The sequence below is a fragment of the Empidonax traillii genome, unplaced genomic scaffold (assembly GCF_003031625.1).
Source record: "Empidonax traillii isolate 1590-97213 ecotype Southwest subspecies unplaced genomic scaffold, ASM303162v1 scaffold106:size2091409, whole genome shotgun sequence".
Taxonomy (NCBI): Eukaryota; Metazoa; Chordata; class Aves; order Passeriformes; family Tyrannidae; genus Empidonax; species Empidonax traillii.
The window spans coordinates 735,099-750,503 of NW_020955299.1; the positions used below are offsets into that span (position 1 = coordinate 735,099).

The 15,405-nt window shown below is 50.8% G+C and overlaps 2 protein-coding genes across 3 annotated transcripts in view; both read right to left on the reverse strand.

Moving 5' to 3' along the window:
• Positions 1 to 1,701, reverse strand: part of SLC2A5 (solute carrier family 2 member 5) — a 9,647-nt gene extending 7,946 nt beyond the window's left edge. The window contains exons 1-2 of one of the 2 annotated variants that reach the window (XM_027882475.1): positions 1,377 to 1,701; positions 742 to 1,035 (exon numbers count right to left, since the gene is read on the reverse strand). In XM_027882475.1, coding sequence (XP_027738276.1) covers positions 742 to 798 — 57 coding nt within the window. In that variant the 5' untranslated portion in view covers positions 799 to 1,035; positions 1,377 to 1,701. Of the gene's footprint in view, positions 1 to 741; positions 1,036 to 1,376 lie in introns of those variants that run through there. The other variant, XM_027882474.1, reaches the window with a different exon arrangement.
• GPR157 (G protein-coupled receptor 157) overlaps positions 1 to 14,941 on the reverse strand; it is a 25,077-nt gene extending 10,136 nt beyond the window's left edge. The window contains exons 1-5 of the mRNA XM_027882477.1: positions 14,550 to 14,941; positions 8,959 to 9,172; positions 7,227 to 7,421; positions 6,416 to 6,667; positions 3,684 to 4,225 (exon numbers count right to left, since the gene is read on the reverse strand). Coding sequence (XP_027738278.1) covers positions 6,452 to 6,667; positions 7,227 to 7,421; positions 8,959 to 9,172; positions 14,550 to 14,926 — 1,002 coding nt within the window. The 5' untranslated portion in view covers positions 14,927 to 14,941 and the 3' untranslated portion in view covers positions 3,684 to 4,225; positions 6,416 to 6,451. The remainder of the gene's footprint in view (positions 1 to 3,683; positions 4,226 to 6,415; positions 6,668 to 7,226; positions 7,422 to 8,958; positions 9,173 to 14,549) is intronic.
• Between the last annotated feature and the right edge of the window lie 464 nt (positions 14,942 to 15,405).

The window sequence follows — 15,405 nt, forward strand, 5'->3', positions numbered from 1 at the left end:
TTTTCTGTCTCCATCTCCTCCAGCCTCAATGTCTGCAAGGTTTTACGTCCCAGCGCTCAGCTCAGGTCCCACATGAGGGACCTGTCACCTCCCCAGCTGAACATTTGCCCAAATACCTGCTGGTGCTTCTTTCTATTCCTCAGAATCTGCAGGAGCTCATCTAAGGCATTGCAGGAGATCAAAATTCAACTGGATCTGAGAGCAAGGATCACGAGGAAGCTGAGGCTTCCCACTCTGTTTTCTAGGAGCAGACTGATGACATTCTCACACTGGTGATGAAAAGCAGCTGCCTTGCTCTCATTAACCAAATCCCAGAAGCTCAGAAGAGCCACTGGTGCTAATTATTCACGTTCAAGCCCTTCCTGGCACACAGGAAAGTTTTGTTGTGCAAGACTCCACAAACACTGCTGTGAAAGGCAACCCCCATCCAGAAAACTAAAACTGCAGCCTCAAACTGATGAGACAATAGGAAAGAAAACTCACACACAGAAGGGGGAAGTCACACACAAGTTACAGGCTGGGTGAGCTGCAGACAGAGAGAAAATCACAGCACCCAGTGCAACACTGCCCTGCAGACAGACATAAACAAGGCTCAAGAATGTACTTGTCTCTGCCCTCCCTGCGGATGTGTCAGCCCAAAAGATCTTCCCCTTTCTCTACAGGCACCCAGAGATTTCCAAGAGCTCGCTCTGTGTCTCTGTGGGAGGCTCAAGCTGGAAGCAGAGAGTCAACAATACTCACCCCCTTTGCACCCTCACTGCGCTCAGAGCTCTCCTGCTCCCCTCCTTTCAGCTTCATGTTGGCGTTGGAATCCCACCAGCAGCGTTTGCAGTGCAGGTTTGTGCAGCCCAAACGGCCAAGGCAGGGGATGGAAACGCCCCCACGCAGAAAATCCCCCTCTGTGACTCTTCCAAACACATCCAATCAACGACAGGCTCTATCAGCTGGAGCAAGTCCCTGTTGCCTGACCATTCTTCGATTCCTTTCCCCTTGCTCGAGCCTGTCGCTGCTGGGTCGGGTTTCTGTCACCAGAACCTGTTTCAAACAGAGGTGCTGCCAGTTACAGGGCAAACAGGCTCATCTCCAGCGGGAAGGGGCGGATTTGTTGCCCAGGTTGCTAAATGAGCTGGTTCGTAGATGTGGGAGAAGTGGATCTACAGCCCAGAGCTGCTGCCCCTTCCACCCTGCAGCCCGTGGGCAGCTGTGGGTGGCACAGCTGGAGAGGCTGCCCAGCAGCTGTGGAATTCAGGGAAAAACAGGGCATTCTGAGGGAGCAGCCCCAGCAGCAGAGAGGGCGTTTGCCATATGGCACAGGCATACAAGTGAACCCCATTAACCCCCCTGCAGCCACAAATGGCACCTGCTCCTTGTCCTACCTTGCTCAGGCACTTCTGCAGTTCACAGGTTCATCCTCTCAGAGCTGTGGTCTTGACAGAGCAGAGATTTTCCACCAGCACTTTGTGTTCCTTTCCCTCTGCATGCAACAGGAGCCCCACGTGCTGCTGGCTCGGCATTAACCTCCTACCTTACGAGGGTGCTCTGAACAGTCCAGGGCCTGGTTAATGGTCGACTACAATTTATAGAGTTCAGCAGAGAAATGCAAAGTTCACGGATGGCCCCAGCAGCTGGAGAGAAACCAAGCCTCCTGTTAATTGCTCCAGCTGCCTTTAACAGGCAGCCTAAAAACCCACACCCTCTTGGGCAACAGCTCTTTTCCACGTGTACTGCTTGTGTTCCTTAACTGGCTGTCTTGGGCAACAGCTCCTTTCCACGTGTCCTGCTCATGTTCTTGAACTGCTGCAGCCTCCCTCCCTCCACGTGGAAGGAGACAGAGCCCTGCTACTTTTAGAGTAGAATTTATCTTTCACTGCCTTTGTTATCAGTGAACAACCCTAAGGACATAGCTCTCTGAGATATCTGGTGGTGGATCCCACCTTAAGAACACTCCTGTGTCACACCTGCTGAGATTACAGCTCAGTCAGCAACTGGTGGTGTTCTCACCCTCTCAGATCTTTAGCCAAGAGGGAAAATTCTGCCCCTGGAGTGGGAAAACTGAAAAAAAAAAAAAAAAAAAAAAAAAAAAAAAAAAAAAAAAAAAAAAAAAAAAAAAAAAAAAAAAAAAAAAAAAAAAAAAAAAAAAAAAAAAAAAAAAAAAAAAAAAAAAAAAAAAAAAAAAAAAAAAAAAAAAAAAGGTCAATTTTCCTCCATAGAATTACTGTTCTTTAAAGGCACCATCATTTTGCTGGGAGCTCTTGGCAGAATGACAACTGCTCTGACACTCAGTAATTGCAAGGAAGGAGAATTCTCTGTCGTGGTCTTTAAATTCCTATCCCTGAAGGAATAAACTCAAAACATGCAGAAATCAAAGAGTACATGTAGGTTTGCCATCGGAAATCCTACATCAGACTAAATATGTGCTTATGGCAGCAGAACAGGTTGAGGATTTGCCAAACACAGCAGGAATCTGATCACATCCCTGAGGTAGTAATTGGCACTGGGCTGACCTTGGAAGGGATTGATGAAGGGAGACAGGGTGGTGAACGATCTTCCCCTGGGACTTTCAAAGCAATTGCAGGGGTGTGACACCTTCAGCACTTGAGATCCTGTTGGACTTGGGCACAGGACAGAGGCAGGAAGAAGCAAAGAGCCCATTTTACAAGCATTTGAAAAGCACATTTTCCATTTCAGCTTCTGCACAGCATTGGGCTCCTTCCATCTGCCCTTCATCCCAGAGAGTGTTTGCCTGAAGACATTAACTCACCTCTGGATCTTCCCTCCTCAGCACTTGCCCACCACATGGCAAGAGCTCCCAAGCTCTTGTGCAGGGGTTTGTTTACACTCACAGCCCAACTGTGCGTGCTAAAAGCTGGATCCTATGAAACCCTGGTATCTTTGGGGGGTGAGGGGAAAATTAATTTAGCTTTCAGGACATCAAATCTGCTGGAGCACTTTAGTGGTGAGCTCCAGGAAAGCGCTGGTTGGATTAGGAGCTGGCAGGCAGAGTGTGCTGCAGAGTGTGCTCACTGCAATGCCTGCCCCGAGGGGGCTTGTTAGGAGACATCCCACACCAAGAGAGTGACATCAGCAGCCTTTCCACCTGCACTTTGGGAAGGAATTGCGTGTTCAGTCACTGCTCAGGTGTCATATGCAGTCCTGAGCATAACCTGGGGCACTGAGCTACACAACTGGGGCCTCCAGCTGAAGCGATGATTTAAGAAAGAAATAAATGATTTGCCTGGAAATAAGTCATATGTACAAACACTGCTTTATCAGCTGCATAAAAGGCTTCCAGTCAAGCGAGCAAGAGGTAGATATGGCAGTCTGATCCCCCAGGAATAGGAACTCTGCAGGGAACAGCAGCAGACATGGGGCTTCTGAAACCGAGAAGCAAATGAGACCCTATTTTCTCTTCACAAAGGCAACGCTGGGCAGGGTCCTGGTAAAGAAACAAAACTTTATTTTGTACAGGTCAGAGAAATATTTTAAACTCAGGCAAATGAGGAGCCGTAAATAAGGTAAAACATTATCTGCAAATAGCAAACAAAACCGCGTCCCCTCCCCAGGTCTGATGCAATGCTCCCAAAGCAGGAACAGGCTGCAGCATTCAGCACTGGACCTCTGGAGCTCAGGGCACTGGCCAGGCACTGCTGGGAGGGCTGTCCATGCTGGAGGCTCTGGGGAACACCCCTGAGCACCTGGATGGCTCCCAACCATCCAGGAGGAGGAATAAGCCATGCAGAGGAACCCTCCACCACCACCACCACCACCACCACCACCAAACAAACACGTTTGTTTGCACATTGTTGTCCGTGTTCCAGTGAAGAACGGGAGCCAGCCTGGAGCTCCCCGGGAAGATTCACACACTGGGACTGAAATCCATGCCCAGCACAGTCCCATTCAGCAGCTACTGAAGTTTTCCTGTCCTCTTGATATTCGCTCACCTCAGAACTCACCACACAGTTCGCCTCGTCAAATAGAAAAGCAAAACCCCAAACCGATTTTTAAGATTTACAGTGGAGGGTGAGGGGAAGAAGGGGAGAAAACCAGGAAACTGGAGTATAGTCCAACAGTCCCTTCCAGAGGATCCTGAGCAAAGTCGAAGACCCGAAGCCTTTGGTATGTGAGTGCAAGGAGGAGCGGGACCTTTTCCATCTGCTCAGCCTCTCCAGCGGCGCCTTTCCCCGGGCTTTAGCTCCCTCTGTGGGACTCCGGGATCATCCCACACCTGCACAGAAGGAAGCACAGTTACAGCCCAGGAGTGTCCCCTCACCCTGCAGCCTTTGCACAGGGCCTGGCCCAGCCTGTGCCAGGTTTGCCCCGAGCCAGGGGAAGAGGCTTTGCTGCAGCTCCAACCCCAGGGATGTCATCTTGGAGCAGCTGGAACGGGCATGATGGACCCATTCCTAAAGCCCAGCCTGGCACCACAACCTCAGCCACCTCCAGAAACACCTGAGCTGGAATTCTCCAGTGCATGCCAGGCAGGGGAGAGGTCAGAGCCATCCCCACAGGCAACTGAGGCACCTGCCCTGCACTCACACCTCATCCAGGGATGCCTGCCAGGAGCAGCCAGGCACTTCCACAGTCACCTCCCCTATCAGCCCATCTCCCTTCCTATTTAGGCCACCCTCAACTTCAGTGTTAGGACCCACAGGCATTTCTAAGAGCTCCTCTGTTGGCTGTTTTTCTTTCCCTGCCCTTGCTGACAGGAGGATGTCAGAGATGTCACAGACTTTCCACTGTGGCCCCTCGCTGGTGTTTACAGCCCAGCGTGCCTCCCTGAAACCCCTGGAGCTGGAACCATGTTCTGGTGAGCTGCACGTTCCTTCAAAAGCATTTCTCAGAGCTCTGTAATGGAAAAAGGCAAACTGAGAACATGGAATGTGATTTGTTGATTTTTTTGTGTTGGGTTTTTGTGTGTGTGTTTTGCTTTGTTTTCCCTTAAGCCAACTTGGCGACAATTTTACTTTCTCTCTTCAGGGCTGGCTCCAAAAAACAGAACACAGCATAACACCAAATCTCCTAAAATTGAAAAATGACTATTCTGCCTTCCTACAAGAAGTTTAACACAGCTCCTCTTTCCAGGCCTCACGGGACTAACACGAAGCTGAGCTACCCAGGTTGCTATTTAGCTTTTAGAAGCTTAAAAAAGCCTTTTGAAAGGAGAAAAAAAAAAACAACCAAAAAAAACCTCTTGAAGTTATCTATGGCAAAGATAAGATGTTTCCACCTACCTCTCAAAGACTCCAGGGATGTAAAGAGCAGAGCCCTTCTGCATCCCCTTTAAATGGGCTCTGAGCTCTTGAGAGCTTCACCTCCTGTGTTTACACAGCCTGTGCAGCACAAGGCTTAAATATACTAATATAATAATAAAGCTAATGCCAAGGCTTCAGGAAATAAAGGACCTGCCTCTGCCTACAGTCCCCTAAGAGCTCTGGATCATGTAACTGTTGTGCTTGCTGTTAACGTGACTAAAATAAACTAATAGGAGCAGCTTGGGAACAGCCAGGGGCCCGGAGGGGAGGGAGCCAGACAGCTGCCCTGCCTCCCCATACAGCTCACAGGGCTCCTGGTCTGTTTGCAAAAACCTGGTGTACAAACCAAAAATGTCAACTGATTAAAAAGAAAGAGCCCTGGCTGGTTTTTTGGGGGGCTGTGTGGTCTGGGAGGAGAAGGAGGAGGAGATGGACACAGGAGAGGTCCAGCTCAGAGTTCTGCCATCCCCAACAGCCCCTTCTCTCCAGGATGCTCCTCCCCTGCCATCCCCACGGCCCAGGCAGGCAGCTCCTGTCAGGCTGAGCCCTTTGGACTGAGTGTGACCTGCAGGGTGAGTACAACTGCAGGAGCACAGATGGTTTCATACTCTCTCTGAAGAGGCAGTGCATCCCAGCTTACACAGCAATGCAAGGACATCACTGCCCCATCCTAAGAGCTTCTGTCATATTTTTGCTCCTAGAGACTTTCTAGGCAAGCTTGGGTGAATCACTTCCCCTCCTTTTCCCTTTCATGATGACTGGCAGCAGGGATTGTGTTCCCTCACGAGCAAAACTCGGGGCACTGAACATCTGAACTGTGCAGTGCTGATGAAATGTGTGTGCACATGGTACTCTGCATCAAAAAAGAGCCACTCATTCCTCTTCTTCAGCTTTCACTGGTGTCCTGTGTTTGAGGGTCAGACAGCCCTGCAGTTCCTCATTTTACAGGCTCCAGTAACAGCTGGAATAACACCACCCCAGCTCAGGGGAAGGAGGGGTGGAACAGTTCTGTAAATGGTTTAGGACCTGCAAAGTCAGACAGGGAATCCCCCCAGCAGCAGCAGAAAACCCCCCCCTCTGCCAGCTGCCTACTGATAGCCGTGCCCACCCCTCGGACCATGAAGCAGAGAAGGAGGAAAGACTCACACTGAGGTTTTTTTTACCATGAAAGGAGGACTCGACACCGAGGTGGAGGCAGCTCAGGTGCTGGGAAGCAGTGGCTTTGTCTGCTCAGGGCCTGGCACATCCTTGGGGGGTTCTGGGCGCTGCCAGGAGCTGTTTGATCTCTGCCAAGGCCACTCCAGCTCGTCGTGTTTGCAGCAGCAGATGAAGGAAAGCAGCCGAGCTCGGACCACCCGAGTGCAGAGCACAAACATGATGCAGTTGGCACCTCCCTGGAACGTGTTACCAATTCCCTGCAAGGGCAAGAAAGGAATGAACCAGTGCTGTTCCTCCAGACACCCCCCTCCCCAAGAGAGGAGCAAACATCGTGTCAGACCAGCTGCGTGACAGTCACCAACTTCACCTTAACGAGAAAAACAAATTCAGAAAAATTAAGCTTGTTTTTTTCTTTTTTTTTTTTTTTTTCCAGGAAAAGCACCCCTAAAAGCAGAGCAGAGAGCTGCTGTGGGCTGGCACTGCTGCAGCCTGGGGTAGGGCAGGAGCAGGCTGAGCTCTCCTGAGGGACAGACACCCAACATTCCTGGTCTGAGCTGCTCCTACAGGCAGCTGGCGCCGTCCATCCCTCCCCACTGCAGCTTTATTCTGCAGCCACTAGATGCTGCTGCAGCAGCTACTGCTGGAATCACTGCCCTTGCTGGAATCACTGCTGGGGCTGAGCATCCCGGGCAGGGCAGCACTTGCCAGCAGGGAGCAGGTGTTCTCACAGCACCAGCATCCTGTGACATCAAGAGCACCAAAACCTCGTGTCCCTCCCACATCCTCCTCCTGATGCGTTTCCCGGCGAATACTCACATGCAGGACCACCAGGACTGAGTTCTGCACAGCAGGGGAGTTGCAGAGGGTCAGGATGAACCTCACGGTGCTCCAGATGCGGAGGAAGATGAAGATGACAGGGATGAGGACCAACTTCTTGTCCGCTATGGAAGTCCGGGGCTGGAATGCAGGTGCCCCTGAGAGGATGGGGCGGTACTCTGAGAGAGCTGCATGCTTCCAGGGAGGGGCAGAGAGAGCAAACGTCAACAAAAACCTACACACGCTGCACATTCAGCTCCAGGGATTCTTTCCAGAGCAAGCTAAATCTTAACAGGGGCTCAGTTCTGAGCAGTGGCCACACTCTGCGAGCACAAACGTTGCTGCTGAAGCCAGGGAGTGGCAAATGAGGGAGATCCAGCCCTTGTCAGAGTCCCACTAAAGCTTTATACTTGCAAACATCACTGGGTGATGTTTGAGACAGGTTATAAGAATATAAATAAAAACCTGGTGCTCCACAAAATAGTTTTGCTGGGGCGGTGCTGCTTCAGCCAAAACCCAGCCCAAGCCCTGCTCTGGTTGCCTATTGCTCTCCCTTGGAAGTGGGGGACTCCCTGCCAGTTCAGAAGCTCAGCAAGCAGCTCCAGGCCTGGCAAAGTCCCCAGGGATGAGGAGAGGGGGGAGATGATGGAGCCCAGAAGGCTCAAGGAGCTGCTCCAGACCCTCAGACCCCCAAGTGAGAGCAGTGACTGCTGCCTGCCCTCAGCCCTGCTCCCAGGACGGGCTCAGGGCTGGAGTGGGGAGGGACAGCAGAGTTCCCAGGAATCCCTGGCAGAGCAGGAGCATCAGCCCAGCCTTTTTTTTTTTGGGGGGGTCAGGTTTCCAGGAGGTCACACTTCTATCTTTGACAGCAGCTGGGACACAGTGTCCTGTCAGGGTTACGTCAGGTGGTGCTGACAGGCACGAGCAAACCCTTCCCAACTCCTCTTTCCCAGGACACTTTGGGCTGCTTAAAACTACCCTGTTCTTCCAGCTCTGTCCTAACCAGGTTTGTGTTCATCCCTTCCAGCAACTGCCACAGCTGCACCACAAGTGCAGTGGCAGCGTTTTCCCTTCCACGTGTGGGAGGGGATTTTTTTAACTCTAATACAACTTAGAGGGGGAAAAAAAGGAAACCCTGAATGCAGTTCCTTCTGGCACTCTCAATCTAGATGTCTCTGTTATGCAAATGCTTTCCCAGATGCTTTAATTCTCTGTGTTCACAAGGAACAGCAACAACTAAAGCTCTGAATTCCAAAACCCTGCTGGGCCAGGGTGTCTCCTGTGCAGTGTGTGTGAGGTACCTATTGCCACAGAGTGTCCAGACTCCCAAACAGTGCTTTATGCTGCCAGCACAAACCATTCATAAACACAGACTATCCTTACTGATACTGCAAGGACCGAGGTTAGGTAAGTCCAGTCTGGGCACAAGTGGAACTGCTGAACAGCGATTAAAGTGGGATTTTGTCCTTCGTGCCCTGTTTCAATTCCTACCTAGGACTGAGCATTTCCCTCATGAACATCCCACGACCCCTGCTATGTCCTCAAAAGGCTTTTACATCCTTGTGCTAAGTCACTGTGTGGTGATGCTGCTCCCAGGGGTGGGGACACTGCAGGGTTGTGAAGCAGTTCCTGCCTGTGCAGCTGCTGAATGTGGCCCAAAACCTGCAGAGCATGGCAGGGCAGGACCACAGAGCGAGTCTGCAAGCCCAGCTGAACACAGCACAGTACTCACTGCTCTGCTGATGTGCTTCTTGATGAGGATGTAGAGCACTGGCAGGGTCACGTAGGCCAGGATCTCCCACACCTTCCCTGTCAGCAGCATCCACAGGACATGATCCTGGGCATCCAGGTTGACCCAGCACCAGCCCACAGAAACGTTGGAGGCGTCATAGCCAATCTTCTTCAGGGCAACAGCTGCCACTGTGATGCCAAGGGGGACACCCCAGCTGAGGAGGGAACACAGAGAGCAAGGTGAAGCCAAGAACATCCTGGCTTTAGTCCCTCCCCACACCTCAGCTCAGGGATTCTTCATCAGCCAGGATGCCAATACCTGTTCCAGACATCAGCACTCCTGTGTCAGGCTGAAGGGAAGTGGTTGACAGACAGACAGTGTACAGATGTGGACTGCAAATCCCACTTCCTAAGGACCCATTATAGGGATTTGGATCCCCAGTCCTGAAGGACAGACGTGTAATGATGTACTACACTCTGACCTGGCCTGCACAGCACAGCCAGGGGGAACAGGAGACCTTCCCACCTCCTCCCCTTCTGCCCTGGATACAGGAGAGGATGAGGATTTGCCAAGCCCAGAGTACTGTACAATGTGACTGTCCTGCAGGGCTTAGCCACCTCCCTCAGGGCTTTCAGAACACAAGCAGCCAAATCCCACACTGATTCCAAAGTGACACTTTGGACCAGCACACAAAGAAATCCACAGCTTTATCCACCAGTGCTCTGGTTTGCTTTGCTTTACAGTGGAGGTGTAAGCAATACTTTGGGAGCAAAAGTGTAATTTCTGAAGGACAAAGAGCAAGTTTCTTCCCAAGGAAAAGTACTGGCAGTAACAGCAGAAAGCGAAGAATGCCAAGAGGAGCCATGTTCTCATAATTTGGAGGTGAGACTTTGGCTTCTCTCTTGACAGCAGAGGCAAATATAAGGAAGCATTTAGAAGAAAAACAACTGTGGTGACACACATGAATTGTCACTCAGCAGCTTGGGCTGCCCACAAGAAGCCAGGAGGAAGAAGACAAAAAATTCCACGAGCCCACAGAAACATAAAAATTACACCATGGCTGAAACCGTGCCCTGCATCCAGCTGAGTGCATCACCTGCCCTCCCCATGGCCATCCTCAGGGAAAAACCCTGGGCAGCCTGAAGAGGGACAAGGGACATTCAATAGATGCCATAAATGCTGGAGAGTGCTCAGACTGAGCTCCCAGCACAGCCCCCCTGAGCCCCCCGGGTGCAGAGAAAACAAACCCATGACTGTCCTGCTCTCAGCACCTTCCCAGTTCACACTTGTCTTGCACTGACAGTCTGCAGCAGCTGCAGAGAGCATGGGAAGGGTCTTCCTCCCCAAAATGGGTTCCACAGGCACCAGACTATGCAGGCAAACAGCAGTTGCCTTGACCAGATTATCTGAAATTCCAGCTGAAGAAACAGAGATAATCCCATGATATTAGATTTCCAAAAATACCCCCTTTCCCACTCTTAAATAATGTCCGGGTTCACCTCCTCACAAAACAAACAAATGCGAATGTAACACTGTAAAAAAATGTCAGAGCCGACTCTTCAGCACGTTTAGGACATTTTGTTTCAATGCTCAGTTCAGAACAGGCAGTGCTGATCCAAGCCAGAGCTGTTATTTAAGGACAGTGGTGCTGCAGGAAGCCCTCCCCGCGCTGTTATCAGAGCAGGCTTTCTAAAAACATCCCAAACGTCACCACCACCGTGACAGCTTCCACACAATTCACGCCTCGTTTTGGTAAAAGTGGTGATTTCTCTGAAAACAATTCCCTTTTCAGCTCACTGGGAAGAACTGAGCACCAAGGTAGAGAATTCAAGAGAACTGGCGTTTCCTTAGAGAAACCACGTTAAGGCACACAAGTACCAAGAAAAAGGAAGCAAATTAAGAAGCTAATTTGTCTAAATAATCATCTCAACAATGACCTGAAATCAAAAGGGAATCAAGGTAAAAGCAGGTCGAGTTACTGCATGTGGATGTAAACCAGCCCAAATCCACACAGACACTGGCACAGCAGGAAACAACAGACTCCTAGGAAAGAGACTTCCAAAAATCTTCAGTATACAACTGGGAAAAGGAAAAAGTGTGGAAGAAATCTGCTGCACAGCAGGCAGTCAATTGTCACTGGAATAGCATGTTGGGATCAGATGGATATTTACCACCAACACCAAGGACAAAGGATTACCAGCTCCAAGCGAAGTCAGAAAGGATCCAGAAAGTAATCAGATATTTCAGTGAACTTCAGCTCCACTTTAGGAAACTGGAAAGGAGAACTGAGACTGGTGATTTGGTCGTTCTTAAGAACTCCTGAAGGGCAGATTCACGAGGGCTGCAAAATGCCAGTGCTTTTACACCCAGCTGGAGGAGTGGAGGAACTGAGCAACCAGCATTCATCACCCAAGGTGTATGCAAAGAGTGGATCCAAGGTAACAGAGAGGCAGAAATGTTCCTCTGAGCCTCCAAGAGCAATTGTGTAGGCTGGGCCTCTCAAAAGCACTCTTGGATCTAAACACAATCAGAGAGGGAGAGAAGGGGAAGGTGACAACTCCTTGCACCTCTGTAGGAAGGCTGGAGATCCCATCTCTAACGCAGACACAACACTTCTTATTCCCCTAATACAGCTCCTGGCAATGGATTAATAAAAAAAAACCCCCTATAACCCACTATTATCCTTGCACATTAACACCCAAACAAGGCAAGGACCCCTAAACTCCACCACTCGACTTGTCTTGGTTTCCTTGTCCTCAGCATGTCTGGGTCAGGTTGTTTAATCACCACGTTCTGATTTATGCTGCACAGCTGCTTTTTTTCCTCCCTAGAGGCCCTCACAAGAGGTGATCTGCTGTCACCTGCCTGCACAGGTTAGACAACAAGCCATCCTGCCAGCAGGCCTGCGGGCGATTCCTTCTGGGGACAGCAATTTATCCTCTGTAGAGAAAGAAAAATCAGTCTCCTGGATCTCCCAGCCAACATTCCAGGAAAAGAGCTCTGAGTACACCTTGCAAGCAAGAACTCCAGAGCAAATCTGCCCTAATTTAAGCATGCATGAGACAGCCCAGCAAGGACTGAGATGAACAGGACAGTATTTACATGAAAGAACCCCAAGTACTCCCTGGACATGCATGTACATGTATATATGAATGGTATAAATGTATATATAAACACACACACATTTATATACATATAAAAGTACAAACAAGGCATATATATGCTTATAATGATTAAATGTTATTTAGTTATTAATGATGTAAGTAAAGCATATATATATGCTTGCATGCATTGCCTGATCATGAAATAAGAATAGTTCAAAGGTTGTCAGCAACTGCTGTCAAAAGCCAAGAAAAAACAATCCCAAGGTGGGTTCTGTCTGCCTGGTCCACTCCTCACCCTGAGTTTGGATCAGCTGCTCTCACCACAGAGCTGACATTACCCAACCAGATGACACTTGATATTTAGAAATTCAGAACACGAGGCAGCCTGGTCCTTTGCACTCTGGATGCCAGACCTCACATTTAACAACTGCCTAAATATTTTCAAAGCTCCTCCGGGCTGGACAAGTTTAAAACCCGCACAGAGGCTGCAGAAGAGGTGGATGTGTTACCACATGAAACCTGTTGGACAGGTTTGGTCCGGTGTGACATCCTCCTTTCCCTTCGGAGACTGTCAGGTACTGACTTCCCAACATCTATGTAAGTCAGCTCCACTCAGCTAAAGAATAAAGTCTCTGGTTATACCCAACATCAACAAAGCACTGGTCTCAACAAACCCCTTGTGAGCAGCTGCTGGTGAAGAATGGGAAACACGCCTGACAGAACTCCCTCCTGCCTTGGATCCCTTCCAAAGGTGTCTTGGAATGACTCTTCACACAGTGGTCGCTGCATGACCCTGCTGGCAAACTACAAAGCAAGGAGGGGGGGAATAAAAACCCCTCAGGTTCTTGCCTAGACAAAAAAAAAAAGGAAAGAAAGAAGTGGAAATTTAACTTTAAATCCTTAAGACATCACCCGCCTTTGTCACCTTTCTTTTCGGCCTAGACAGGTCTCCCACACTTGCCTCCTGCAACTGATACAGAGGCAGCTCAGTTTGAGCAGTGTCACAAAGCAGAGCAACCTTTTGGGGGTTTTTACAGGTTTTTCAAGGGTGCAGAGATTACAGCCAACACTGTTTTGGTGACTCTGCCTGTTCCTTTGAGCACTTTGTAGCCACCGAGGCTGAGGGGCATCAAACCAGGTGGAGAAACAAACACAAGCAAAAGCCCCACAAGCAATCAGCAGGCAAGAAAATTACAAATAGGCCAGATTTGCCTCAACTCTTTGATGTCTCCTGATAGAACCAGCATGGCCATGAAGGAGCCAGGCTTCTGTTTTCTGTCCATTAAGCAACTTGTGGCTCTTTACTGGCACTCCATCCTCTCCACAGCTCTCAGAGCTCTCTATTCACTTGAGATTAAATCACCTAAAAAGCTCCTCCACTGCCTCACTGCATCTTATTTCAGCTTCACCACCATCAACCTGGTGTTTCCAGTCACCTCAGGCTTCCTCACACACAGATCTTGTTGTCAGGCAGCAATTAGAACAGGTAGGGCAGGAACTGAAGTTCCTCCCTGATTCACACTCAGCCTTAAAGTCTTTCTGTGGCACATCCTTACCTGGACTCGGCTCTAATTCCATCATCTCCCAACTGATGCTGTTTGAAACTACAAGGTAACAAATACTTGACTAAGAAACCAAAGAAAAGTTGGTGTTTGTCCCAATTACTTTTTCTTTTCCCCCCTTTTTAAACCAGATCATTCCTCTTCTAATTTATTGCAAAAGCTTGGCAAGGAGGAGGACTAAAGGATCACTGTTTCGCTCAGCGTGGACGTAGCACATGATTCCACAAGCTCCAAATTGCATAATGAAAGCTTTTACTAAACATGCTGTGGAAAATCAGCTCCCTAAATAACAGAAACCGAGACAGAAAGCTACACCGCGGTCTGGTTCGCCTTGCTTTCAATCAAACGTGCCAAAACAACCTCCGGAATGCTTTCCTAGCAGCCTCATCACTCGCAGACAGCATTCTCCTGTGGGTATTGGATTACAGCAACCTGCCCGGGGAAAGGGGAAGGATCCACACACCGGGGAAGTCAGGGACCCATGGAAACAGACCCCAAACACGGGAGTTCTGGCAGACAGGTATCGCAAACACAAGTTTTAGGGTATTATTTCCTGGATGTCAGGGCAGAAGCCAGGATTTTTAGAGTCGTTGTAACTCGCCAGAGATTTTTTTCTGTGTGACCTTGAGCAAAAAAAACATTTTTAACTTTTTCCACGTCTCCAATTCTTCACTTGGGAAGGGCGGGGAGGGGGAGAGGGGATGGAACCAGCAGGGTTAGCTGGTTAAAAGGGTTAGCTGGTTAAAAGGCAGCAAAATCCGTGTTTAAAAGGAATTTGAGAGGGGGACACAGACGCTATCCTTAAGGGAGGCGCAGGTGATTCCAGCGGCCATCCGAGCGCTCCATCGCGGAGCAGAGGGGGCTCCTGGCCACGGGGTGGGTGTCGGGGGGTCCCCACCTCCCAGGAGCAGCAGGCAGCACCCACCTCACGGCGTGGAAGCAGCACAGCAAGCCCGTGCCCGTGGGCGAGCCCCTGACGATGGTGAGGTAGAGGTAGAGGGCGATGGCCATGGTCCAGAAGAAGGAGCTGGTGTTGGCGAAGGTGGACAGGGCGCCCTGCAGGACGCAGTCCCAGGAGGTCCTGTCGAAGTCCTGCAGCACCCCGTAGAAGTAGGAGAGCGCCGAGAGCAGGTCGGCCAGCGACAGGTAGAGCAGGAGCTGCCGCGGCCGCGTCCGCAGCTCCGGCCACAGCGCGTGGGAGCAGAGCAGGAGCGAGGAGCCCACGCAGGACAGGACACAGGACACGAGCACCACGGCCCGCTCCGAGCCCAGCAGCTCCGTCGGGGGCAGCGGGGCGGGCATCGCAGCGGTCCCGGCAGCGGCGGGGGATGGAGGAGCCGCGGCGGGACCGGAGCGCTCCGCGGGAGCTCCGGGACGGGACGGGACGGGATGGGATGGGATGGGGAGGGCAGGAGCGGCAGGAGCCGGGGCCGGCTCGGCAGTGGCGGGGCCCGACCCGCCCCCACCGTCATGTGAGCCCGGCCCGGCCCCCCCGCTCCCCCTCTGGATCCCGAGGGAATCCCCAGGGACCGGCCCCGGGAGCGGCTGCGGCCCCGCGGAGCAGAAAACACCTCCGTCCTTCAAACGGGAAAAACCCCGTCAGAAATAAACGCCTGTTCTGCTGTCGGCTCCTCATTTTCACTGTTGACTCCGTACTTTTACTATCGGGACCTTCTTCCCCCCAGGACAGCGCTCAGTTCGCCCGCCCCTTCTAAGCCAGATCTATCGGTGTTTCACATGTGTATACATGTACACGCGGGGGCACACTGGAACACGTTCCC